Source organism: Colletotrichum aenigma (assembly GCF_013390185.1).
Source record: "Colletotrichum aenigma strain Cg56 chromosome Unknown KSG_Cg56_contig10, whole genome shotgun sequence".
NCBI classification, from domain to species: Eukaryota; Fungi; Ascomycota; class Sordariomycetes; order Glomerellales; family Glomerellaceae; genus Colletotrichum; species Colletotrichum aenigma.
The window spans coordinates 3,652,410-3,677,452 of NW_023500916.1; the positions used below are offsets into that span (position 1 = coordinate 3,652,410).

A 25,043-nucleotide genomic window follows, 5' to 3' on the forward strand; every position below is an offset into this window, starting at 1 on the left:
TTATGAGATGAACCGAGCGTCATCGTGGAGGAATCGAAGTCGGCCGAGTGTTTTTGCTAATGGCAACTGCAAAGACAATAAGTTTATTACTGCAACAAAGTAAAACTCTTTCTCTTGAGGGACGTTCTGTATGTTTACGGCCAAGGAAGTTCAGAGGCCTTCTACATGCCACATACCTCATTGCTTATACTGATGTAAGTTCATAATGAATGCTCTATGCTTGTTAGTATGTTTTAATAAGCAGCTGCGGAGTTATGGTTGTGAAGCTCTTAATGCTGGTTGTTCCACTCTTTGGCAATCCCGAACAACCGAAGCCCCCGCATCTCGCCGAATCACTTCTCGACACTCTCACTCTTTCGTATTTTTCGTATGATTCTCCATATTATACCTAAGTCTTGCCTCAACTTTGAAGTAGAGCTCTCGCTGCTCCGCAACACTGCGCTGAAAGCAAAAAGAAGAACGAAACAATAGTGCCGGGCGATGATGACGCCGACGACAGCGCCAAAGGATGGCAATATGCGTCGATGGGTGAAGATGAAGAAGGGACCAACTATGTAGAGCTTGACGACAAGGTAAGCTTCCAAGCCAGTCACGTTGGTTTCTCAGTAAACCCATAACGGGTAAGCAAAGTTTTACAGCTTAAAATATATGATCCACATTCTAGGTAAGATACCAGAGATAAAGCATCAGCCAGGCCGTAAATGTCCAAACTCTGCAGAATCTCTTCCACGAATTTTGCTTACTTCACACCCCTAACATCTTTTCCAAGACCATGATTCGCCGCCTATCAATCTTTTACGATGCCTCACATTATTTCCCAAAAGATACGACGCCAAATATTTCGATCTTCAAAGTCTCCTGCACCCAAGCAGGCCCAACCCCACAATCCACCCGCTAGGACAATAGAACCAGTCCCTGAAGGCTACACAGCGCCAACAGTTCGGGCACCGAAAGGGCGTTTGCAAAATGTCTTACGACGCGCTCGCAAAGTTCACCCAAAGCCTAACCTCGTCAGAAACCCCAGAGTAGTCAACGGTTACTTCATCTCTGGGTACGCCACGATTGAAATCATTCCGGCCGAGCTCGTTTTGTTGGTAGCCAAAGATCTGACTCTTAAGGATCGTGCGATGTTGGCTCTGACGAGTAGAATGATGCTCTTCAAAGTTGGGCGGCAATGCATCATCGATTTCAATTCGAGCATGAATACAGAAGAAAGACTCCATTTTCTACGTCAATTAGAGCGGGAAGTGCCCAGCATGAGAAACGTTCTTTGCTATCGGTGCAAGGTCTTTCATCCACCAGAATCCTCAGAGCCACCTAAGTATTTGGAAGAGAGTGGTCGGCGTGCCCGAGCCTGCTGGGACATACCAAAATACCCCTTAATGGCTTTCCACAGGAAATACTCATCTCCTCTTTTACCGCCCAAAATACACTTGAACATGATAAGGGCTGTTATGAGATCGTATCGCAATCGCATGAATGCATATGGTCTGGCAGATTTATCTTCCAGGACTCTTTTCACACGCGACTACCACGAGCCCAAAGCTTTGCTAGTTGCAAATTGCATCGTAGCCGAGGGAAACCTGTTACTTCGAACTGTTGTCACATTGCTACCATCGAAAGAGAAGGAAAAGGTCCGACATGCAGTACGATACCTTTTTGGTATACTGAACCTCGCCTTCGTCAGGTCTGTCCCCACCTCAAGTGGCGCGAGATATTTCCGCATATCTTCATGGGAACACCACCTGATCCACCATCAAACGGCCTCGCAATGCGGGACCCCATGGATCACAAGTATGACGACGTCTGGAAAACTGAAAGTATGACCAGAGCCAAGCGAGGGCGTTCTGTCATCTGCGGTTATTGCTCCACGGTTTTCAACTACAGTTGGAGGGACTTGGCAAAGAATGGCTCTAGGATTGTCTCACTCGTTTCTTACAAGGTTTTAAGGGAAACAACACGCGATTACGAATTCGACAGGCAGTGGAATTGGCACATGAATGATCCTCTTGACTACAGCGTCTTGAACAGCCGTGTCTCGAGCTTTGGGATGTATGCCCCAGCCACATGGATTCGTGCGACAAAAGATATTCCAGAGTTTGATACACGAAGGTGTACGCTCGAACCAAGATGTTTCGAAGAATTGGATACGTTGTAGCGGCTGAATAGAGATCGAGCGTCCAAAGTCTTCAGCCCGTGGAACAATGGCGATTCCGCCTTCCCGTCCGAACTTGGCACTGGGGGAAGACGGCTACCTGGAATGCGCAAAGCCCCGTCATATAATGCGACTGGGTACACCCCTTTCACCGATTGCCAATTGTTCCTTGTGGTTCACAAGATGAGACTGAACAGTCAATCAATCCCAAGGATGGCGAGATTGAAACTTGCACCAATCACACAAGACCCGCATGAACCGTGCGGCAACGCCCTGTGTCATTCTTATCTCCGGACTTGACTTTCACCGCAGGCGGGGGACCTTTTTCGAAACCTAGACCAACAAACTTGCCGAGAAATCCGAAAATTAATTATGAATTGAATTGGAAATAATTGATGAGAGCGTGGTGTATGATAACGTTGGATCTTTGAGTCGATAAGGTATAAAGCGTGACGACGAAGTCATCGATCGTCAAGAAGACAAAGCGATTTGGAAGACAGGACATCATTAATCAACTCAACTATCACTACTCACACAACTTTCAATATAAATTGACGAGGAAATGAGTTCAATCAAGAACGTAGCAGTTGTTGGGGTCAGTTGCTGTCCAAATTTTCATTGCCGGTGCTCGCGAGTTTACGCTTCGATTAACATACTGTCATGTAGGCCAACGGGAGCATCGGAAGCCATGCCGTCCCCGCCCTTCTGGCTGCCGATTTTGTCGTGACTATTGTCACGCGATCTAGCGAGGGAAAGCGTTTCCCACCGCAGGTGAAAATTGCCGTCACCGACTTCAGTCGGCAGTCGCTGCAGCAAGCGTTATCAGGACAGGACGCCGTGCTCTGCGCTCTCGGCCACGCTGTCTTGGATAGACAGGTCGATGTGATACATGTCGCTGAGAAGGCTGGCGTGAAGAGGTTCATCCCTAGCGACTTTGGTGTTCCGAAAGGCCCTAATGATGTTCCCGACTACCGCGCCATTCTGGGGAAGAAGGCGCAGGCTTCGAAACTTTTTTTGAAGGAGAAGGCAGAGAAGAATGGCAACTTCACCTGGACATCGTTCTTCAATGGTCCTTTGCTTGATAGGGTGAGCACCGTGTTATCCTTATCGTCTTGGTCGTTCCTATCTTCTCTGTTGCTTCTGTCGTGTCTCGTCGTCTCTGCTGTTCCTGTTGTCCCCATCCAACCAAACAGCAAACTTCGAGTTGATCTTGTTGCTAACCTGTTGCTAAGTCACTGGCGATGTTCCCAGACTTTGATTTTGACCTAAAGCAACATCCGGCAACCATCTACGACTCCGGCAATGAACCTTTCACTGCGATGAGCATCGCCAAAATCGGAAAGCCCATCGCAGCTGTCTTCAAGCATCCCGAGGAGACCAAGAACCGACACGTTAGCATCGCTGCTCTGACTACTTCCCAGAGGAAGATCCTTGTCGAGCTGGAGAAGCAGACAAACACGAAATGGAAGACCACGACGGTCAGCACGGACGAGGCCAGGCGAGAGGGGCGGATCAAGCTGCAGGATGGCGACTAGTATGTCGCGTATGTCGCGTTCCTTGTCGCCCAGCTTTACCAGGATGGAGCCGGGAGGTCTGTCCTGGACGGAGCGGATAATGATCTGCTGGGGGTCGAGCAGGAGAGTTTAAAGGACATCGTCAAGGGTGCGCTTACATGGGCCTGATCAGGGAACCTGTCTGAAGCAAGGCGATATCAAGGCAGTAACTCGAACATCCGGGTGGAATCATGTCTTTCAATTGAGGGGTTCGTGAACTCAAGCCTTGTCATCTCCACAATGCTAGATCGTCAGAAGCCTAAGCAAATACTGGTTCCGGGGTTTGTCGGTAGTTGGGCGCCGACTGTTGGGCTGGCGATCATCAGCCTCCGTTGCCTGGTCGAACCTAACTCTATTTCGTCAATATTTACTTGGGTTGGAGTGACGCGACCGCTGGTGGAGCTTGGCTAGTCGGGCTTTATCCAGGGCCGACCCAAAGCTTAATCAAATCAACAGGTAAATAGCTGCCCAAGGAGACGCCCCAGGTAAAAGATCGCCGTGTTCGTGAAATCATGTTGACACGTAGGGCCTCTAGCCTGCGAATATTCGTGTCAGCTTCAGTCGTTAGCGGTCGCGGTTCTCTCAACCTGACGACGCCGTCAGCGGCTTGGCGACTTTAGTTCCCGGAGTGCGCTCCGCCCGGCACCTGCGGCTTCGACTTTGTGGGGAAAGCTGTCAAAGGACGAGAGTCGTTGCGTCGAGTCGTTGCATCGGAGACGGTTTGTCCAACAGCGTGTGGCTATGGCCCGATTGCTGAGGGGCTTCTTCTTCATGAGTAATGTTTGCGTAAGATGGCTCATTGCGGGCGTGCATGTTCAGCTACGGCGCCAACAAAACCCTCTCTCTCGTCGTTGACCTTGGCGTTGATAATGATGTGTGGCTTTGCGGGGTCATCAGCGTGCAAGCCAAGCGGCGGCCAAGAACAGGAAAATTGTGGCTGTGAGCATGTGAAGTTGTCCTGGCTGGGACCAAGTGACGCGATAACAACAAATCAAAAACGCCAGTGAGTCGCCCAACGGGATGCGTTGAGATGACATGACGCATTCGGTGGTGCACTGCCAAACTGCCAACCCCAATATTCCGGATTCTAGAGCGCCATCGACCCCTTTTGGCTGTGCTGCTCGGTGCTGTCAAGGCGCTTATCGGGCAAACCAGACGTCGACACAAGCTTTATCGAAGGATCGGGTTTCGTCAGACCGTAATAATCAGCCCGTGTTTTTTTTTTTTTTTTTTTTTTTTTGGCCCTTCGTCTTAGCAGCCTCGTCCGGTCGTCATCTTGTCTAGCTGGGTTGGCTGGTGGCATGGCCCGAAGTGTCCGGGTGATGATGTGGCCATGGCGCCATGGACCGCGCCACGACGATCCCATCTTACTTTTTTTCTTACTTGGACGGGTGGTACGGTAGCGTAAAAGTATCGTCAACGACCGGTGCTGCCGGTTGCCGAAGCCCTCAGCGGTGTACTCCATACTCCCCGTCCGCGTCGAAAGACAGTTGAGGTTTGTAACAGGATGCCCAGGAGTCGGCCTATTGCCCACTTCACCGAGTTTCGGCACGCCCCTCCTCCGGTGCGGCACCGGGCTCCTCTCTCCCACTCTCTTCTCGTTTCCCTGGTGCAGCAAGCATGCTTCGTACATAGGTACGGATACCTGTGAAACGTAAAACGCCCCTCCCTCCACCTGCGTGTTGGCGGACCCTCTTTTGCGGGAATAGACGGGAACGTGAGATGATGAGGCCCGCCGCCAGTAAATTGAGGCCATTGGGAAAATCATTTTTTACGGCCCCCCCACGGACACGCGCTTGCAATTGCAGGTTGAGTGAACATTCGCCCGTTGTAGTGCGTGAGGTTCTATCTTGCGTGCTTCGCAAGACTCATCTGACATGTCTCTGCACACCCAATCCTCCCGCGCCCTTCCCGCATCGTCACCGTCATTTGATCCAACCCGCAAGTGCCGGCGCTGGGCGCATGTCTCGGTGTCTAAGACACTCTCAACCCTTTCCAGGGCCCTCACCGCAGGTCAGGAAGGGGCTCGCCAACCTGCCCTGGCGAATAGCACGATTCGGGCCCCTGGATAAGCCTTATCGCTTCATGGGCGCATGGCATCGCATCATGGGGGCGGCGGGCGGTCAATCAGTGCGTGCAATGTCTTAGTTGTCGCCAGGGAGAAAAGAAAGAGAGCCACATTGTTTACAACCATGCGCCACAGCAGAACACGAACCACCACCACCACAGCCAGAAAGCCAAGGTGTAGATCCGAGTGTTGTATCTGGGAGTCAACGTCCTCCTCCGGCAGAGCAACCCCCTTTCCTCGCCCGGCAGATGTCATCTGCGGCCTGGGCGGATGTGATGATGCGCTCCCCTCTTCAATCGCATGACCGCCGCAGCCACCCTGTCCACGTCGCGGCGGGCTGTTTTCATCCACTCAGGGACGCAGAGCTGACACCGCCCATCACATCATAGCAGGACGACTATGGGAACTAGGGCAGGGCGCGCGGGTGGGAGGTTTGGATGCCGGCCGGTGCGGGCGGGTTCAGGTTCAACTTGGGATTGGGATCTAAATGTTGTGTTGTTGGCCCTGCATTGCACGCTGATGTGTACTAAGCTAAGCTAAGCTGATGAGTACCATGTACGGATACGGATACCCTCTAAGCTGTAACCTTAGTCCAACTTGTCCAAGTGGCTTGCTTGATACGTACCCATCTGCCGCCTCACCAAAGCCTCCCGGCAACAACAAATTCAGCAGCATCAACAAGAAAATTTCACTTATTTTATTTCTCGCCAGGGGACCATGATGGAAACAAGGAGCAAAACGTCAAGCCACGAAAACTTCCCGCGTGCGAAGCTCCAGTTCTTTCTTGCCTCTGGCCCTCAGACATTGCGTGGTTCGGCCCTTTTTGCGTCCCATCATTCGCGTGTTCGTCCCAGGTTTCTAGAAAGCAAGGAGGCAACGCGCCAAAAGCAAAGCTGTGAAAAAGAGGTACCGATGAAAAAAATTGCTTGCCAGGGCCCAGTTTAATGCCTTGTCCCGGGCAGCGTCCGGGCCAGACGGAGCTCTCAGCGCACCCTCCCGGCCCCATCCTCATTACTCATTCTAGCCCGAATTACCTCAGAAGAAAAGACTCTGCGGCCTGAAAGGAGGCCCCCTTCAGGAGTCGTCAAGTCGCTCTTTGCAAAATGATGCGGCTAACGCTTGCGCGCTTGTTACGTTGTTACTGGCTGCAATGACTCTCGTCCAAGGGTGTGTGCCTCAACCATTACCTAGTATTCGTACATCAAGCAACATACGTACCGCCAGCCCACACCACACTAGCCACGCTTTTTTGATGACACCCACCCCTACCTTTACCTTGGTCCCTACCTGGACCTTTGCGGCCACCCAAATTGCCCACCCATCTGATGGAATGGCCTGAACAAAAGTCTCAGTGACCGCATGAGTAGGGATCGGTCTGGTTCCGTTGGGCGCCGCCGCGGGTCTGATCGCCATCGCTTCTCAGATTTTTAGGGCGCCTCGTCTCGAACGATCTGAGCTTTAGATTGGTGATCACTGCATAGGGCTTCCGGCACCCGCGGCTTATATAGTGGGCTTGAATCCCTCCTCCCCTTTCGTCGCCGTTCCTGTTGACCTCGTTGCTCGGTACTGCTTTCGACTTTGATATAAACATCGGGCTGCTCCTCACCATCTTGAGCACCTACCCATCGTTTCCCAACACAGACTCATACACTAGCACCAAGAAGCTATACACCCACGCTCATCACCACCTGCTTACATCCACACATACACATACAAGATGTTCGGTCGTCAACAACGAAACTTCCCCAAGCGAAGCGGCTCCGGCTACTCCTCCTGGCCCGAGAGCGACAGCGAGGACGACATGATCAGGCCCTGCGCCACCAACTCAGAGAAGCCCGAGGCCCACGTCACCATGACCGAATACGCCCCGGCCACCACCCCGGCCGCTGTGGAGAACGCCGCGAACCCGAGACCCTCCCTCACCGGCCGCCGCTCCTCCGCCGACGGCGCCGACCTCGAGGAGATGTGGGAGTGCATGCTGGAGCTGCAGCAGAAGTACCACTGCTACAACTCAACTCGCATGGAGATTGCCGCCGACAGCGAGGATGCCATGGAGATGATGCGTAAGTCCAATGTCAGGTCCGAGACACACATAGGTCAAGGTTGACTAACATGAGATTAGCTACCCGCGCCTGCATGGACATGCTCAACGACTCCATCGAGTCCCTTCCCGAGGATGGCTGGAAGAAGCTTAGCAAGTACCTCGTCCCGGAGTGTGACGCGTGTCAGAAGCCGCAGAAGTGGAAGTTCTGGAAGCACGCCTAGATGTTAGGTGCTCTTTTCGGACAGCGATCTTTTCTCCCTTCAGCGATGCGCGGAGCATAATGGCTCTGGTTAGAATGATACCCCATTTCACACATACAAAAAGTTTGGTTTTACATTTTCACACGGCAATTACTTGGGCGGATGGTGTGGCCTACATGGACGGAGGGCGGATCGGCGGGACGCTCATGGCTTGGAATCCCTTTGGTTTGCATTGAGGGCTTGCCCACATCATCACACAATACCCCATATTTCAATCGGCTAGATCAATCAATCACACAGTCGCGATCTCTTGCAGAGCCTCTCTACCGTTCCCTTCGGATTACCTATTTGAGGCAAACTATGAGCTGATGATCACCGCTTCGTGCTTCTCGTGGGACGACGGGGTGCGGGGTTGTGTTCGACGAGCCGGCCGTGTTACTCGGCCAGAAGGGGTCCGATGCAACCTCCGATCACGGAATAGACAGTTGCGATCGCCATTGCCTGCGCCCGCCCGATGTGACCGGAAACTTCAATAGTGTGCCGAAAAGCACATCAAGTCACAGCTACAAGTCGCCCCGGGCGTGAGATCGTCGTTGCGCCGTGAGTCACCGGCAGTGCACGATGGCTGCATTGGAAAACGACTGCCGGAGGTTTCTTTCCTGTTGTGGATTGCGACCAATCACCCGGCCTGCTCGAAAGGGGATTTCGATGTCGTGAGAGACTGACTAACTGCCATTGACTCCGACAGCCTGCCTGCCTCGGAGCTTCATCTGAGGTCTGACATATGTCACCAAACCTTACTCGCCAGAGACTCAACCTTGGGCGAAAGCCTAAATCATATCACCGTGGGGGTGAATGCTAATCGGCTGTGTAGTTCGGTGTACAGTTGCATCGCCCCCGGAAGACCGGCAGCATAGTCGTGTGAACTACAAGGCTGAAGTCAAACACGGCGGTCAAGAAACCCCGGATGTCACGAACGGAGGAGCGGGTTGCGCCGACAGATGGCAAGTAACTCTATTTCAATTTGCAAAATTCACTAAAACGCTAGAAAGAAGTCATGTGAAGCCCACCATCCCCTACACAGCCGCAGCAACCTCAACGGGGCCCTCGGGAAGTTTGCTCGCAGCGATATTGCACTGCCGGAACAACCGAACCTCGGTCTCTGCAAACGCGCCCACGACGGAGTGAATCACCCCGCGGTTGTGGAACACCACAAAGTCACCCTGCTCCCAGTCGTGCGCGTACACGTTCTTGGGCGCGATGCCGGGCCTCTGCAGCCGGTGCACCGTCTCCCGGACCTCCGCGAGGTTCTCCACCACCGAGCCGTCCTTGAGGTGCAGCTTCCGGACCGCCGAGGGGTGCACCTGCAGCGCGAGGCGACCCGTGACGGGGTTGCGCCAGCACATGGGCAGGATCTGGATCTTGTCCTCCTCGATCGGGGGTAGGTCGCCCATGGGCACCTCCTTGTCCTCCGAGACGAGGCCGAGGCCGTCGGAGCGGGACTTGGCGCTGGACATCCAGACGTACGGGTGCGGGGCGTACTCGACCTTTGTGGTGCGGACGAACTCCTGGTCTTCCGGGGAGAGGTTGTCGTACATTGCGTAGCCCGAGACGAAGGCCGTGGTGCCGAGGGGGACGGTCATTTCCTCGCCTGTACCGTCGTCATAGCGGAGGGTCTGCTTGCGGCCGCCGGGCACGCGGACGGCGAGGAGGGTGGTGGCGACGGGGGGCGCGAGGCCGTAGAGGGCTGCGTCGATGTGCCAGCGATAGAAGCGGGTGAAGTCAAGGTCGTCCTCGGCGGGGATGGTGGTGGCGTGGAAGGTGCGGTGGTGAGGGTGGCGGAGCTGTATGTTCTTCAGGCCCTCGTACTCTTCTACGAAGCCGTTGCCGATGACCTGCACTTGGGGCTGGTGGGGAATGGTCTTCAGGTCGGGGTGCAAGATGGAGCGCTTCGCGTCGATGGTCTTGGCGTGGCCGTAGGCGGCGCCGGCATCCGGGTCGAAGCGCTGGGTGATTTGATACTGCGCCTTCGGGGAGACGTGGCTCTGGTTCTTGAAGACGAGGACTTGGTGCTTGAAGAGGGCATCACGGATGGCGTCAAAGTCGGCATCTGGAAGATGTCAGCCTGGTGTTCAATATGAGAGAGTCCGAAGAACTTACCATAGGAGGTTACCGATTTTACGGGTATTCTCCCTTACTTGTGCAACATATCAACATCACTTTGTATCTTCAAGCGTTCTTACCAGTGAGATTTTCGATATCAACGTTGGAGACGACTGCTCCGAAATCGACAGCCGACCCCTCGGCGGGGGTAAGCGGTGTAATGGTTGCCTGAGAGGCCATTGTGGTCGAGGGAGTTGCGTGAGGCATTGGGAGAGATTGTGTAGCAGTAGGCTGACTTTTTCTGTCGAGAGTTGCAAACGGTCTGTGAGCTTCACTCAAGAAAGCCAGATGAGGGACGATTTGGGCCTTTCTATATGTTTTTGGGACAGCTAGCGAGTGCGTTGTGGAGGCACGGAAGCCGCCGACAGCCATGCGCTTTGTTACCTCCTCGGACTGCCCCGCCTTCCTTCAGATATCAGATAAGTGGCGAAGGATCACGATAAGATTCCCATGTGAAAACATGACAGCCGCATTTCCGGCAGCAAGTCCCCGTCAGCAAACCAGAGTGATTGGTATGGCAATTGTATTATGCAAAAAGGTCCTTCTGGACGTCGCTTATCATTCATTAATCATTAAGTTGGTCGTGTTTTGGTGTCAGTTCGGCTTTACCTCCCAAAGCCGAAGAGCGAGTCAGCCCCGCCAGTTCCTCCGACCCCGCGCTCTGTTGTGACAAACGGCCTCAACCTGGGTCACGGACAATTGCGTCTGACGGTGACTGTTTTCGCCTTCCGGACAATTTCGCGGGGTGCATAGCCGCCGGCTCCATGGCCTCGCTGTTCCCCCATAGCCCAATATGCGCGGTTCTTGAGCGCCATGCTCTAGAGCTGCCTTGCACAGCACACGGCAGAAAGTGATTCCATCTCGAGCCATTCCCCTAGTGCTTCTTGACCTTGTCCATCCACTCCTTGGAAGCCTTGGTGCCGTCGTGTGCCTTGCGGAAGAGACTTCGCTCCCACTCATCCAGACCGCGGAGGAAATCCTCGCTAGAGCCACCAACACCGTCATCGCCTCCCTTGCGAGCGTGTAGAGAGATCTCGGCTGCCCGCGTGACAAATGTCTTGCGCATCACCTCGCTCAGTTCGCGCTCGTCAAATAGGTCGAGGATGCGAGTGCCAAGGCCGTAGAAGTGGGCGCATTGATCCCGAACGGGTACGGCTCGCGAGTCGGCTTTGAGGGCTTGCACGACTTGGCTCGACAGGGCGGGAGGCAGGTTGAGAGTGACTGGGGCCTTGGAGTCTTCGCCGGTGCTGGCGAGGGCGAGCATCTCGGCAAGCCAGAGGGGTAGAGTGATCGGGGTGCCGGCTTTCAGTGCATGTGTTGGGTTGTTGTCAAGATAGCCTAGGTCGGCGGCGTCGATTTCGAATTTGCAGGGAACTTTCTTGGTTGCATTAGCTGTCTGGCCTTGTTCATGTATACTTTGATCGGTGCAGAGTATTGAGGGATATGGTGCAGCGCTGAAGAGAGTGCCAGCATACCTCAGCATCCGTAAGGATGGAATCAATGTCGTAGTAGGACATGGCGGCTGCTTCGGTTTGCGGGGGGTGTTGTCAATGTTGAGGAAAGCAGCGGCCGGTTGACGATGGCACCGTCGAAGCTCGACGCGTCGAGTTGCGGTGTTGACGCGACCCAGCAGCCAGCCCACCAGAGCCAAGTCTGACCCCGCCGTTGATCACCAGCCACAGGTGGCATGGATAGGCTCATGATGTGGCTGGTGGCTCGGCCAATGGAAGAGGCTGGATTACCTAAGAATGCGCACCTGAGAACCCGGCTGGCTGGGATTGGCTGTGAAAAGCTGGAAGTGACAGGCTGCCCCACCTTGGGTGGATGACGACATTCTGCTTTCATTCGCAGAAACGGACAGAAGGTGCAGCGAGAAGCGGCGAGCCCGCTGGAAGCACTGAGAGCAGTTGAGAGCTCCGCTCGGCAACCAGTCGCAGCTTTTCTGGAGATCCGAGCTCCCACCGGTGCCCTCACGTAATAGCCGACCGAACCTCCCGCAATTGACATCATCCTGAAGCTGTCATTGCGATTCTGCTGCATTTGTCAATCACCAATTGCACGTTCAAAGGTACTGCGTCTCCCTCTATTTCTGCTCCCAACGCTCCCATTTCGAATCGGAGTATCGTCAGGAACACCAATTGACACCAGAACAGGCATAGAACACGCAAAATGTCGTCCACTCTCCTCCGAACCGCTCCCGTCCTCCGCACAGCTCTGCGAGCTGGTGCCGCGAAGCCTGCTGCCGCCATGGCTAGCACCAGCTTCGTCCGCGGCAAGGCTACTCTGCCCGATATGCCCTGTTAGTAGCGCCGTCTCTCTAGTTTCCTATCGCAGCACTGACAATGCCCTCCAGACGACTACGGCGCCCTCGAGCCTTACATCTCCGGCCAGATCATGGAGCTCCACCACTCCAAGCACCACCAGACCTACGTCAACGGCCTCAACACCGCTCTTGAGACCGTCGAGGAGGCCAAATCCAAGGGCGACTTCGCCAAGGCCGCTGCCCAGGCCCCTCTGATCAACTTCCACGGCGGTGGTCACGTCAACCACTCCCTCTTCTGGGAGAACCTTGCCCCCGCCAGCAAGGACGGCGGTGGTGAGCCCGACGGCAAGCTTGCTGTACGTTCCCTCCCCTCTGTACTCCCTAGCAAACCTGTGGACACTTGCTTATCCCCCAACAGAAGGCTATCAAGGAGGACTTTGGCTCCTTCGACACCCTGAGGAAGCAGATCAACACCTCTCTCGCCGGCATCCAGGGCTCCGGCTGGGCCTGGCTCGTCAAGGACAAGACCAGCGGCACCCTCGGCGTCGTCACCCGCGCCAACCAGGACCCCGTCACCGGCAACCTCGAGCCCCTCCTCGGTATCGACGCCTGGGAGCACGCCTACTACCTGCAGTACCAGAACCGCAAGGCCGAGTACTTTGACGCCATCTGGAACGTCGTCAACTGGAAGACCGTTGCCAAGCGCTTTGAGAAATAAGCAACGAGATGTATGAGTGTACTATAGCAGTTGTTGATACCTAACAAGAATTGACGGCGTTTGGTCAATTGATCGCTGAAAGGATGAAGAGTGAGCGGTCTGGTCACAATGTGCTAAGGAAAATAATGTGACTTACAGGGTCATGCCAGTTAAACAGGAACAGTTGTCCAGTTTTCGGATGGGTTATCCATCACGTTATCCGGCGGAAACCGACTCCTCGAAGACCGGGCGGAGGTTTTCCCGTGACGTCTACCGGCTTTGCCTTCAGTTTGCACATGCTCGGGCATTTTATGCGGCTCATCGGCCCTCACAGTCATGGCCAAAGTGGACAGCTGACGCCGACGAGGTCCACAATGTAAACCAAGTCAGGCCTGCCATCCAAGACTTAGCTGTCATGGACACCCGAAGTGTCGAGTTTGGCAAGCTCTGCTCAGCTCTACGCTCAACACACGCGTTGTCCTACAAACTGTCCACAGAGACCTCGACAATGATGGAAATGGGAAATGTTAACCTCCAGACCACTCGTTGCCGCCTTCGAAAGCCTTGTGGAGCGAAGTTGTCAAGAAGAAGGTCTGAACGGAACACTGATTACTGATGCGCACACGAAACTTTCCTGGGGTACGGATACTTTCATGCGTCGTCTACTTCGCGTCGGGAAATTTGGTTGTAGCACCAAGACACAGGACTTTCCTTCTCTCCTGTCCTGATCGATGCGGGTCTGAGTTGCAGGAAGCAAGCGGTCTTCCAGACTCGGCCTAATCGGCATTTCGAAGGCCATTAGCCATACAGGTGAACAGCTTGATGGGGGTATACGAGATTGTGTGTGGCCGAACTGCCCTCTATTAGAGCTTCCGGACGAGTCGCTTCAAATCAAGCGTACAACAGACCAACTCGTCCTGCCGTAGTTGGTCTTGGTCTAGTCGGTATTAGTCGTATCTTGTTAAAGCTCACGGCGTCCTCTGTACGATCTTTACGTACCAAGAAGAAGCAACCCTGGAGTATCCTGTCTGGTTAGGGGTATCCGTCAGCATTCATAGATATCCAATAAGTAACAACTTTACGGCGCAGCAGCCTTGTGCTGAAGAAAACACCAGCGACAGGCTGTTGGTATTTAAAAAGGCACCAACGAGCCCGTGCTGATGAAGCTGTCACCTAAAGCCTGCAGATGATCCCTGGGTCAGTTCCTGGGTCAGGCAAAAACCCTCCCTGCTTTTTGGGACCAGCCAGCGCGACGTGCGGATCAGACACGAGCCAACCAACAACACGATGAAAGTCAAAAAGATTGAGGTCCCCCGGTGTCAGTTGGTCCATGCTGCATCACGGACACCGATCTCATCGACACGCGGAATCCCCTGGAACCCCCAGGCATCCACCACGACCATGAGAAAGACCACAAACGATTGTCAGGCCACCAACTAATGTCACAGAGTCTTTGTTAATAGTCTGGGCCTAACGGTGCCGGCAAAATCCACGGCATCCGAGAACCTCCGGTCTGCCGACTGCCCAAGCAGCGAGATATCTCGGCGGAACTTGCAAACGTGGCTGTCAATCCAGCTGGCCGGCGATGGACCGGCTCAAACTCCTTACAATCCGGATCAGTCCGCACGTATCTGCGATCCTGCGAACACATCCACGCATCGGGGTTGAGTGCGAACCTGCCACTGAGATCGACTGTTCGCGAGTCAGGTCCGCCCGGCATCCTTTGATTATCTCGTCCTCGGTGGGCTTTTCCGCAGGCCAGGTCTGGGGCTCGGGGTCCGGAAATGGGGCCGGAATGGCTTGGTAAACCAGCCTTTCGGGCTCTCCCGTTTGATTCAGCCCGAGGCACGCTGCGAACGCAGTCACCAAAAGCCCAGCTACCCCTGGATTCGCCAAGTCTATAAGACCAAGCACAGGAAAGACGGCGGCATTTCGACAACTGCGTCGAGAATCACGAATGGCCTCATTCCACAGGCTTAGCCCGCCCTTTGCGGGATGGCGCGGTGGCCCTAGTGCTCGTTCGCTTGAACTCTTCATCTGCTGAAACCAGTTTTCTGGGCGCCACTGCTGCCGTTATCTTTCAGCTGTTCTGCCGATCGCCTAGCGAGCCCAATGCTGCCGACGTCTCGGGGCGGTCGGCGCGAGCTAGAAGCATGCCATGTTTTTTTCTTCGGCGAACGGTCTGATCGCTGTCGCGGATTGCGATGGCAAGGCCATTTCGAATTTGCGCCCGCGTGGGTGGTATCAAATGGATGGTCTGCGCCACCACTAAAACCTCTGGGTGATACAGTAGGCATTTCCGGCCTTGCCTTGGCGGATTCGAGGAAGAGCGGCAGAGCTCGAGGTCTGGAACGGAGAGTGTCTACAGGCGGTGCACCGAACGAGTTAGCAACTCCGTATTGGCTGGCCGGGGTTCAGGGTTCAGGGGCGGAGAATGCTTACGCTCACAATCTCTCACACAAAGACCCAAGAAGACTGAACCAACGATATGAAATGATCGGGGGAGCCAATTACGGCTCAGCACTTCCGTTTCCGCTATGAACACGCACACAAAGAAAGCTACACAAGAGGAGTTTCGGTTGATTCGAGTCTTCGGTTGTTGAAGCCTATGCTCCGTACGCGAGAGCGATGCGATAGTTCCAGATTGCCGTGTCCCGAATGCCCTCTCAACCGACACTCTAAATTCTTGCAAAAGATCCTTTTCGCTTTTCTTCAGCCCGGGAAGATGCCGTGATCGTCTCTTCTGGTTAGGCGAATGGTCGGTTGAGGCATAGGGGCCAGCCAATGGCTGCGTGCTCTAAAGATAACCTTTCCAGACGCAGACGCAGCTAACTGAGTCATGAAGCCTCCCAGGCTGACGTGCCCAGTGAAGCGAGGGCCTGTGATGCGATGCCAGAATCCCCGTCTCGTCTTCCAACTCAGGACCTGCTCCGAGGGGAGCTTAATCTTAGCTAGCTGGAACTAATCCTTACGAAACGCTATGGCCTTGGGAGGTTCAGCGATCCCTGGGGGCATGGAAAAGCGAATCGCAGCAGGCAGGGCAGGGCGATCACCCAAGGGCCGGGTGTCCTCCTCGCCCGTCCTCCCCCATATACATACCGTGGAATGCTCCGCTTTTGAACAATCTTTATTCCAGCCCACTCGCAACCTCGAACCACGACTTCCCCAGTGCGTGTCCGCGTCCCCCGGGTGTGTCGACGACGATCCAAGGCCACGATGAGAGAATGACGGTCGCGACGATAACGACGACATGGTTGAATAAGCGGGCATATCTGACGGAGGACACAAACAACACCAATGTCGGCTTCTTTAATTTCGTCACCTTCGAACTGCTGTACGCGATCGTACCGGTAATGACCTTCATCGACCTCTTGACGCTGTTTCTCCGAGTTGCGTCGATACGAGAGCGCCGGTCACGACCCCAAGCCGACGATTATTCTGCTATTCTTGCTTCCGTAAGTTCTCGGCGGATAAATGCCGAATGGGATTGATTGGCACACACGGTTTGGACGTGGACTGATTTGCTGTCAGCTGTTTGCTATTGCGACGGGAGTGATTGTGCTATATGGTATGCGCCCGGATATGATGAGATCACGAGCATTTCGGACTCGACGATTTGCGAGCACCTCGGATAAACCCCCAGGTTCACGATGCTGACCTCCACATGCAGGTGCCGTAAAACGTGTCACTGGTCGGCACGATTGGGATCCATGGGCTCTGCCGGAGGGACCCTGGCCAAGGAGTGATTATTCATGGGACACCAAAGATACTGACCACCCAGTATTCATCCCGCTGTACGCAATCCACGTACAGGTATGTGGTCGAGTGGCTCGGTTATCTTACCGATGATACTAACTCATTGCTGTAGATCAACTACATTTCGAACTGCCTGCAAGGCGTTGGCATCGGAGTGGTGCGACTCGCGTTCTTGTTCCTCTTCCGGAAACTCTTCCTCCACCAAGGGCGGGGATACATCATTCTCATCGACGCCCTCATCGCAGCCGTGACCCTGTTCATGCTGGCATACACCGGGACACAGGTCTTCGTTTGCGGGGTACATCCGACCGCGCAATGGACGAACCACGACACAGCAGCAGAGTACTGCTTCACAAATGTCACTTACAACTTTGGCGTTAGCATCGTCACGGTCGTCCTCGATGTGACTGTGTTCTTGCTGCCCATGTACCCACTGTTGAGGATCACGCAGACGAGTATGTCCCTATGTCTCGGGCCTGGCCTGGTCAAAAATGAACTTGCTGACTTGCGAATTTCAGTGAACAAGGAGAAGAGGAATTACATCCTGGTTGTCTTTTGCTTCGGCTTCTTGTAAGTCTGCTTGTCGACACATCCATGGCTACTCCGTCATGCTACAATTAGTTGATCTCAAACTTAAACTACGTTGCTCTAGGGCCGTGGTATCCTCCATCTTCAGCTTGGTCCTGGCTACTCCGTTTTTCCTCTACCAAGGTAAGCCGTCTTGATTCATGTAGTCGATCTAATGTACTGACATGCTTCAGATAGTTATATCTACACCTGGTTGCGTGATCACGGAGCTGGTGATGGAGACGCATTCGGTACGACAACCTGACCCTTTCCTCTTTGCTCTTGGGAAATCCACCCTGTTGTCCCTATGAACCCTTCTTTTTTCACTTTGCTGACCAAGTAATGCTCTCATCAAAACAGGCTGGTCCGGAACTACAACATTTTGGTCGTACATGGAACTAGCTGTTGGCGCAGCCGTGTGCAACTTACCGATCATATCACGATTCCTGATCCGCAGATGGTGGGACGTGTCGAAGCAGGCCACCGTCCAGACCATGAACCAGATCGTGACCCGAAAACTATGGGCGCGCGACCACGCGCCGGAATCATACGCATTGCAGAGCGACACCTTGCCAATATACGTGGCGAAAACACGGTCGGGAGCCACAGAAACGACCAACAAGTCGGAACAAGAGAGTTCTAGACAAAAATATAATTACCATGGACACGTCCATGATGTCGAAAGTAATGACCACTGGCCGGAACAAGACGGAAACGCCAGGATAGGCACAGCCCTATAGCGGAAGAGGAGGTTATTACATCAACTATTTAGCGTTTCGAATTATAATACCATATTATCTAAGTTGGCGACAGCCCCGTAACCACACAACACACGAAAATGCGTGTCGCAGCCATCAACTTTCTGACATTATCAGGTTGGTTTAATGCGTGCCCAGATCATAGGGAGGCCTTGAGGTCTGATGCAGCGTTTCAGTCACCACAGCCTGGAAGCAACCATCCTCGAGCACCACGCAATGTCGTTGTCACCACTAAGTGGGACCACCGCCTAAGACGTCGTTTGGGCCGGGTTGCAGAAGCTGGGTCGTGTCTGTCATGCTATATTGCCAAGCCGTGCCAAAAGATCGGACGACCTGATGAGGCGGACGTCGTGGGCAGACGATCGTGCCCCCCTGATCGTGCACGTTCAGATGAACAGCGGTGCGAGCAGCTCGGACAGTTGGTCGTATCGCCGATTGATTCAGGGCGAAACTCAATCATACGGTATATAGGTCCCTCTAACTTTTTCGGTCCCATGATTCGCCGTCTACAATGTGAGATTCTCGATCCTCTACTGAAAATTCGCATAATTGGACTGAGTTGGTTTTCGGGCCAATGAGGCCTTTTGAGTCCGTAACTAGAAAAACACAGTGTCATGGAACCATACCCGGAGCATTTCCGGCAATGATACCGTGCTGTCAGATCTTAGCATCATTGATAGCACTGTACGACAGTGCTATCCACATTACTCATCGCTATCTTGCGTAGGTTTCTGCCGACTTCATCCGGATGGCGTGCTGAAGTTGGTCTCATTCAGCAGCCTCATATTGAAAGATTTCAGTTTTCCAAAGCCACTTTCGGTGATTTTTGACCGCCGGTTGAATGCTCAACTTGTGTGTTGCTTACGGAAGCACCCATCCTTATCACGCTACTCCCCTCAGTTGGGTTGCCTGACCATGCCGCCAAAAGGTGCAACGCGATCGATGACCTTCACTGGGTATGACTTGTCTCCGGCAAACCTCGTGGATCTCCCCGCCAGATCTGCTCACATTCAAGTAGATGCTGGACGTGTAAGAAACGAAAGGTGAAGTGCGATGAGAGGCCTACAAGCTGCAAGAATTGCGAGAAAATAAAGACTCCTTGTGGCGGATACGGCATCAAGCTGCAGTGGATCAGTGTAAACGATCCACTAAATGAGAATGAGAAGCCCACTAGTAGCAGCAACGGGAGGGGAAGAATTCGAATTGGTGAGTCCTTTGTCTTTCCCAATGCAGACCTGCCCGGCTCATGGAACAATAGGCAGAGACACAGGTCCTCAGTATCGAATGCATGACATAGATGGCTTTCTGGACACTCTTGACAGTGTTACAAGCTCAGAAGTCTTGATATCAAAAGGCCCATTTTCCGTGTTTTCGACGTCTAGTAATCATCGCGAACAGCAAGCCGGCGGTAACTTGGACAGCACTGGTCGTGGAGTTTTTCCCTCAGAGTTCGCAAATGACAACAGCCCAAACGCCGAAACTTCACCAGTACAACCAGCATTTGATGACACACAGGCAGCTTTGACACTGGAAAGTCTTTCTGCTCCCATCAACACGGACCCACGGCAACAAGATGAAGAGGACGTTATTGATATTGTCCCCGAGCCTACCGCTGCTCACGAGTCCCTACGAGCTATCTTTAAGGAAGCATTGGGGGCTTCTTTGGAGACTAGCAACCATAATAACTGGACAAATTCGACCGATAACGGCACAGTATCATATCATATGGGCAGTCCCCTACGGTATGTAATATCTACCAGTATCTCCGGTGATGCTGTCATAGATAGACTGATGCATCATTACGCCGAGCACGTCGCAGTAATGCTTCAGCCAATTCAGCATCCTCAAAATCCTTACCGACAGCTATACGTCCCCGCCGCACTAGAAGCAGCATCCAGTCTCACTTCCCCAGCACAACTTCGATTACAAGTACCTAAGGCCACAGTGAAATCAGTCATATTTCACTCACTGCTCGCATCATCAGCTTTCCACCTTTGGAATTGTCTACCCTCTCAAGTCAGGTACCACCAGATTGGCGCGCGACATCGACAGCAGGCCTTACTTCTACTACAATCCGCCATTAGCATCGAGATGCCGACTGCAGAGTACAAGACTTTGATGGTGGCCATGCTGTCATTAGTTACGATAGATGTGAGGATATCGACCTCTTTATGCCTTTGAAAATGACCTGACCCCTACAGTTTATGTCTGGATGTGAAGCCGATTTCGCCGTACATTTGCAAGGCACCAAACAACTAAGGAAACGGCGCCGGAAATGGAGGATGATCAGCAGAGCAACGCAGCAGCTAAACGACATCAGCGACTTTCTCTCCTTGTTGGCTCGGACCATGATATTCTCCTCGTCGCCGAGACCGTGGTCCATAGACCTAGCAGAAGATGGGGATGAACCCGCCGCCTCCCAACATCCATCCAGCTGTTGTTATGGATATATGTACGGAATCACGCCTCAAATTGCCGCCGAACTCCAGGAGACTTGCCGGCTAGCAGAGTATCTAACCTGGTACGAACGCTCTCACGAGCCGATCCCAGATAGTCTGCTTGAAGCCTGCGAAGCACTCGGAGATCGACTATGCTCGTGGAATCTGGAACGCGATGACGCTCATGAAGCAATCTGCCAGTACGAAGATGGACTCGAAATTTTCAGACACCACGCGAATGCCTGGCACCTGGCTACGGTGGTCTATTACCACCGCCGCATTCAGAAATGCCGCAGCGAGGATCAGGATGAGATAGTCGCAAGGATCGCGGAGCACATGCATGCAGTTGAGGACATCAAAGATCGCTCGACATCTTCGTGCGCTACACAGAGGATGGCGCCGATTATGTGGCCTGCTTTTGTTGCGTCCTGTGACGCCACAGCGCGCCGTCCTTGGGCTCTTTGGTGGCAGCGAGCCCGGTGCTACCACATTGCTAACTATGAGAGACAATGGGAAGTTGTGCAGACGATGTGGCAAAAGAAAGACGAAATGGATCAGACGTCGCTTGGTGAATTCGATTGGATTGAGGCGTTCAGGGGCATGGACATCACTTTGTTTCCAATATGATGAGTGTAGGAAGTAATGATCAAATGATTGATGCTCTAATTTCTAGTTGTTTTCTTGAGACCCGTATGAGGGATGAAGCATGTCCAAGAACGAGCCGGGCCATGTCGCGTCGGTCATCATCATCGGCCACATGATGTTATCTCCAAACCCCATGTTCATGTCCAAGCCGTTGGTCGGCTCCATAGAGAAGCCTGATTGAGTTTTATCTGGTGCCACCAAAGGCATGGTATAGGTATCCGAGGCGCTGCAACAAGTAGACTGACTCAGCCCTTGGCCGGGTTGAACAGCTGCGTTTGGCGCCAATGAATTCGTGTCATCAGCGGCAGATTTATCGGAAGCACGCGTGCAACGAGCTCGAATGTTCTTCATCATATCCCACGCAAGGTTTGAGCCGTGGGAGTTGCTGGCTAAAGCCTTCAGAACAGCCATACACGTCTCAACGTCTTCTTCTAAGGCGACCACGGTGGTATCGTCTCCGGCGTCTTGCTTGATCAGAGCACCTGCCATGACCATGATGGATCCCGCGCAGACGAGACATGATATCATCTGCCACCAGGGATAGTTCATGACGATGTCCATGGTATCAGTGACATTATGCATCAAAGAGGCGATGGATTGGGCCTCAGTAGCGCATATCTTTCCGTACTCTCGACTTCGACATGCTTGATCTTGAGTCAAGAGATTATTTTCAGGAGACGTATGGAATAAATATGGTCGGTGAATCAGGGCCCGCAGGTGGTGGAATTTGATGGCCAACATGTTCCGCTTCATCCGAGTTAGCCGGAATATTAATTGCAACACAGACCAGGCAACGTACCTGACGCTTCAGAGTAATCGATTTCTCGAATGCGTGGCCAAGGTCGAACCTCAAATATCTTGGCAGCTTTTGTTTCCATGTCAGAAGCAGCAAATCACAGTCTTTGGTGCTCTGTAGCCTGGCTGCGATATCGCGCCAGCATTCCCTTAGTACTCGGCCGATAATGGAAGAGAACTCGATGAGACGGACGAAATATTCCCCGGCGCGACCCTCTTTGGAACTCTCCGGTACCTCGCTGTTGTTCACATCTGGATCCAGACCGTCTATCCGCGAAGGAATCTGAACATGACAGTCATGGTCCGAGATCGCAGGTGGCCTTCCGAGCTGCAGGGCTGTCAGCCGGTCCAGGACGTACAAGGAGTACCAGACCCTGCTTCGAATCTGAGGTCGCTCCGAGTTCGGTTGGCTCGAACCATGGTCCTGAATGTCGGCATGTAGGCCGATGCTCTGCGCTAAGCGGACAGCGAGACCGAGATAAGCCCAACATCTGTCGATCTCGGATGTTGCTAGTAGATAAAAGCACTGAGCTAATAGAGCCGAGACTTGCGTTAAGGAGCGTTCGAGCATATCATGGCGAGATAAAAGTAAGGAGCGTTGAAACAGCGTTTGATGAGATGAGCCATCTGGCCGACTGTCTGGTCGGAACGAGTCATAGTAGGCCCCAAGAGCAAGCAATGCATCTGCTGATGTCAGCGCATCATTTCTAAGCGCATACGTTCAAGCTTTAGATACTTACATAAGAGAGAAAGCCAGGAATGGGTCAAATCAGGGGCCGGGCTTCCGTCTTGTAGGTCCTTGACTTTATCCATGAATGGTGCTTCTTCTGCGAAAGGGTACGCAACGTGTATAGTGGAGAAGTAGATCCCCAGAAACCTGTGCACTTGCGACCTTTCTGGCATATCTGAAATTGGGTTCTGTAGATATTCCATCGCGGTTGGTGCATCGATGTCGTAGTTGTCAACTTCTCCCGTGTCGTCTTGTGAACCACCATCACCGCCACGAGGTGCGGCCGTTTGTCTAACCAAGTTGAAGAAATGAATGTCGCTGACTTCGCCAACATATCTGGGACTTTGAATGCGCTGAATGAGCGCAGGGCTACTGGCCGTGATGCTGGTTGGGCTAATCGTGGTCACCCCCGGCGAGCAATCATGGAACAGGGCAGCCTGTATTCGAGCCAGACCTTGATTGATTTCGGCCCGGCCCTCAGGAGGTACATCGATGGCCAGACTTCGTATAGCCTTTTCGCACCGATCAAAAACTTCCTGCGGACTTGCTGCACTACTTGCTTCGGAGGACGTTAATGGTGGCGTGCAACTGGCATCGCGATGCGTCGCCTCGTTTCCCCATGAGCAGTGGTAATCATAGCCAGCGCAGCGACCGCATACCGGCCGCTTCCCATCGCACTTGCAAGAGTTAAAAATTTCAAGCTATTAACTTGGTTTCCTGGAGCTTACCTTGGACTTTTTCGCGCGGCAGCTGTTGCAGGCTACGCTGATTCGCTTCCGCTTCAAGATGGGTTGTTCGGCCGAGTCATCCGCCATGGCCGACGGGTGTTCGGCCCCGCAATGCCTGCTTGGGGTAGGAGATTTCCGAAAGCACGTGCCAAGTTGAAGTTGCCAGAGTCTTCAGGTGTCGCGGAAGTAAAGGCAATGATGTGGCAGGCGAGGAACAGGCATGCCGGATCTGTAGGATGAGGAGCTGTGAATTGCGAGACAGCGGGGCTTGGCGGGTATAAAACCCAGATCCCGCCCTAGCCGTCGGATCCGGTCGTTCCGCAGTCACTGAGTTGTGCTCGGCCAATTGCGTCAGTGGGCTATCCCAACTCGGTCTCAGAGGATACACCGTCTAGACAAAAAGAAATCTTGCGTTCAATAAAATTTTGAGTGTTGACCATTTGCTCTTGTCTTTGATACTTCTGTATTTGAATGCTCAATATTCAACGGATTCATTCAAGATGCCGGCACAAGACGACAAAGCCTTCTACGACATGCTCGACTCCATTTCCAATACCGGAAACGAAGATGCAGTTCAGCAAAATAAACGTATCAAGGAAGCTGAGTTCGCAGCCGATGCAACAGAGCCAAACGAGGAACAAGCTGCTGCAATCCGACGGGAGGTGGAGGCCAGCAAGGAAAACCACAGTTTGAAAGTTAAAAAGTCTCATACTTCACGGCACTGAATGCGCTTGGTAAGCAGATAAAAGACCAGTATTCTCCTGAAGGACCTCGAGAGAACTTATGGCTAATGAATAATCAGACATACAAGCAAAGACGAGAGTCTCTTATGTCACATTAGGCAGTAACTGTTCATAGATAGTGCTTGTCAGGGTGTTTCTCTCATCGGAAAACCTGCACATAATCATACATCAGTCGAAATACACACGGAGACACCCTACGGCAGTCAAAAAGATGTGCCCACAGGCGGTTAACTGTGAAAGGAAAAGTTACAAGGGAAGAAGAATACAGGAAGACACAAGGGAATAAGAGCGGTACTGTCGATTGAGCAGACGTTGTGCCAAATTAGCAACTGCATCATTGAACATGCTTCAAGGTTCGTGAACAATTTCCTATCTATCAAGAAAAATAAAATGGCTCTACTTTGCAGAATAGACATGCCTAAAGCACCTCCAAGATATTTATGAACATTGACTTAAGGTCTGGAACCGGTTTCACTGCTGACAAAACGTTAGATATCATCTAGATATGAGAAGTTTCTTTGGTTCACAGGAAAACATCGGAGGCCAAATGTAACGCCGGATAGTTTAGCCTCTCTGCGGTGCAGAGACGAGCCGGAATTAGATCCCGTGATCTATGTTAGTCGTGGTGCGGACCGAACACCGGCTCCTCCCCCGCATTCTCCAAGTGACATCACGACCACAATCAACGCCAACCTCTCCGCTCCGCCGATCCCTCAACATATCTGTGCCGTTTCCGACCA

The 25,043-nt window shown here is 53.0% G+C and overlaps 7 protein-coding genes across 7 annotated transcripts; 4 read left to right on the plus strand and 3 right to left on the minus strand.

The window, feature by feature from the left end:
* Positions 1 to 2,717: 2,717 nt before the first annotated feature.
* IFR (Isoflavone reductase) lies at positions 2,718 to 3,690 on the plus strand (the record flags this gene model as incomplete). The annotated part of the gene is made up of 3 exons (XM_037330077.1): positions 2,718 to 2,750; positions 2,822 to 3,241; positions 3,388 to 3,690. The coding sequence occupies 3 exons, from the start codon at positions 2,718 to 2,720 to the stop codon at positions 3,688 to 3,690; spliced, it is 756 nt and encodes a 251-aa protein (XP_037172239.1).
* A 3,803-nt stretch (positions 3,691 to 7,493) lies between these two features.
* CGCA056_v014836 (uncharacterized protein) lies at positions 7,494 to 8,041 on the plus strand (the record flags this gene model as incomplete). Its single annotated transcript, XM_037330078.1, has 2 exons — positions 7,494 to 7,839; positions 7,899 to 8,041. The coding sequence occupies 2 exons, from the start codon at positions 7,494 to 7,496 to the stop codon at positions 8,039 to 8,041; spliced, it is 489 nt and encodes a 162-aa protein (XP_037171459.1).
* A 1,055-nt stretch (positions 8,042 to 9,096) lies between these two features.
* Positions 9,097 to 10,363, minus strand: CGCA056_v014837 (putative dioxygenase; the record flags this gene model as incomplete). The annotated part of the gene is made up of 2 exons (XM_037330079.1): positions 9,097 to 10,130; positions 10,264 to 10,363. The coding sequence occupies 2 exons, from the start codon at positions 10,361 to 10,363 to the stop codon at positions 9,097 to 9,099; spliced, it is 1,134 nt and encodes a 377-aa protein (XP_037172238.1).
* A 694-nt stretch (positions 10,364 to 11,057) lies between these two features.
* Positions 11,058 to 11,700, minus strand: PSF3 (DNA replication complex GINS protein PSF3; the record flags this gene model as incomplete). The annotated part of the gene is made up of 2 exons (XM_037330080.1): positions 11,058 to 11,561; positions 11,659 to 11,700. 2 exons carry the CDS (start codon positions 11,698 to 11,700, stop codon positions 11,058 to 11,060), a joined length of 546 nt encoding a protein of 181 aa, XP_037171859.1.
* Positions 11,701 to 12,352: 652 nt separating this feature from the next.
* Positions 12,353 to 13,164, plus strand: CGCA056_v014839 (Superoxide dismutase; the record flags this gene model as incomplete). Its single annotated transcript, XM_037330081.1, has 3 exons — positions 12,353 to 12,482; positions 12,537 to 12,802; positions 12,865 to 13,164. The coding sequence occupies 3 exons, from the start codon at positions 12,353 to 12,355 to the stop codon at positions 13,162 to 13,164; spliced, it is 696 nt and encodes a 231-aa protein (XP_037172237.1).
* Positions 13,165 to 16,367: 3,203 nt separating this feature from the next.
* Positions 16,368 to 18,206, plus strand: CGCA056_v014840 (uncharacterized protein; the record flags this gene model as incomplete). Its single annotated transcript, XM_037330082.1, has 8 exons — positions 16,368 to 16,598; positions 16,675 to 16,711; positions 16,814 to 16,956; positions 17,012 to 17,354; positions 17,418 to 17,469; positions 17,552 to 17,610; positions 17,661 to 17,717; positions 17,827 to 18,206. 8 exons carry the CDS (start codon positions 16,368 to 16,370, stop codon positions 18,204 to 18,206), a joined length of 1,302 nt encoding a protein of 433 aa, XP_037171803.1.
* A 3,125-nt stretch (positions 18,207 to 21,331) lies between these two features.
* Positions 21,332 to 23,647, minus strand: ASG1-0 (Activator of stress genes 1; the record flags this gene model as incomplete). Its single annotated transcript, XM_037330083.1, has 4 exons — positions 21,332 to 22,054; positions 22,107 to 22,786; positions 22,843 to 23,509; positions 23,561 to 23,647. 4 exons carry the CDS (start codon positions 23,645 to 23,647, stop codon positions 21,332 to 21,334), a joined length of 2,157 nt encoding a protein of 718 aa, XP_037171593.1.
* Positions 23,648 to 25,043: the final 1,396 nt, after the last annotated feature.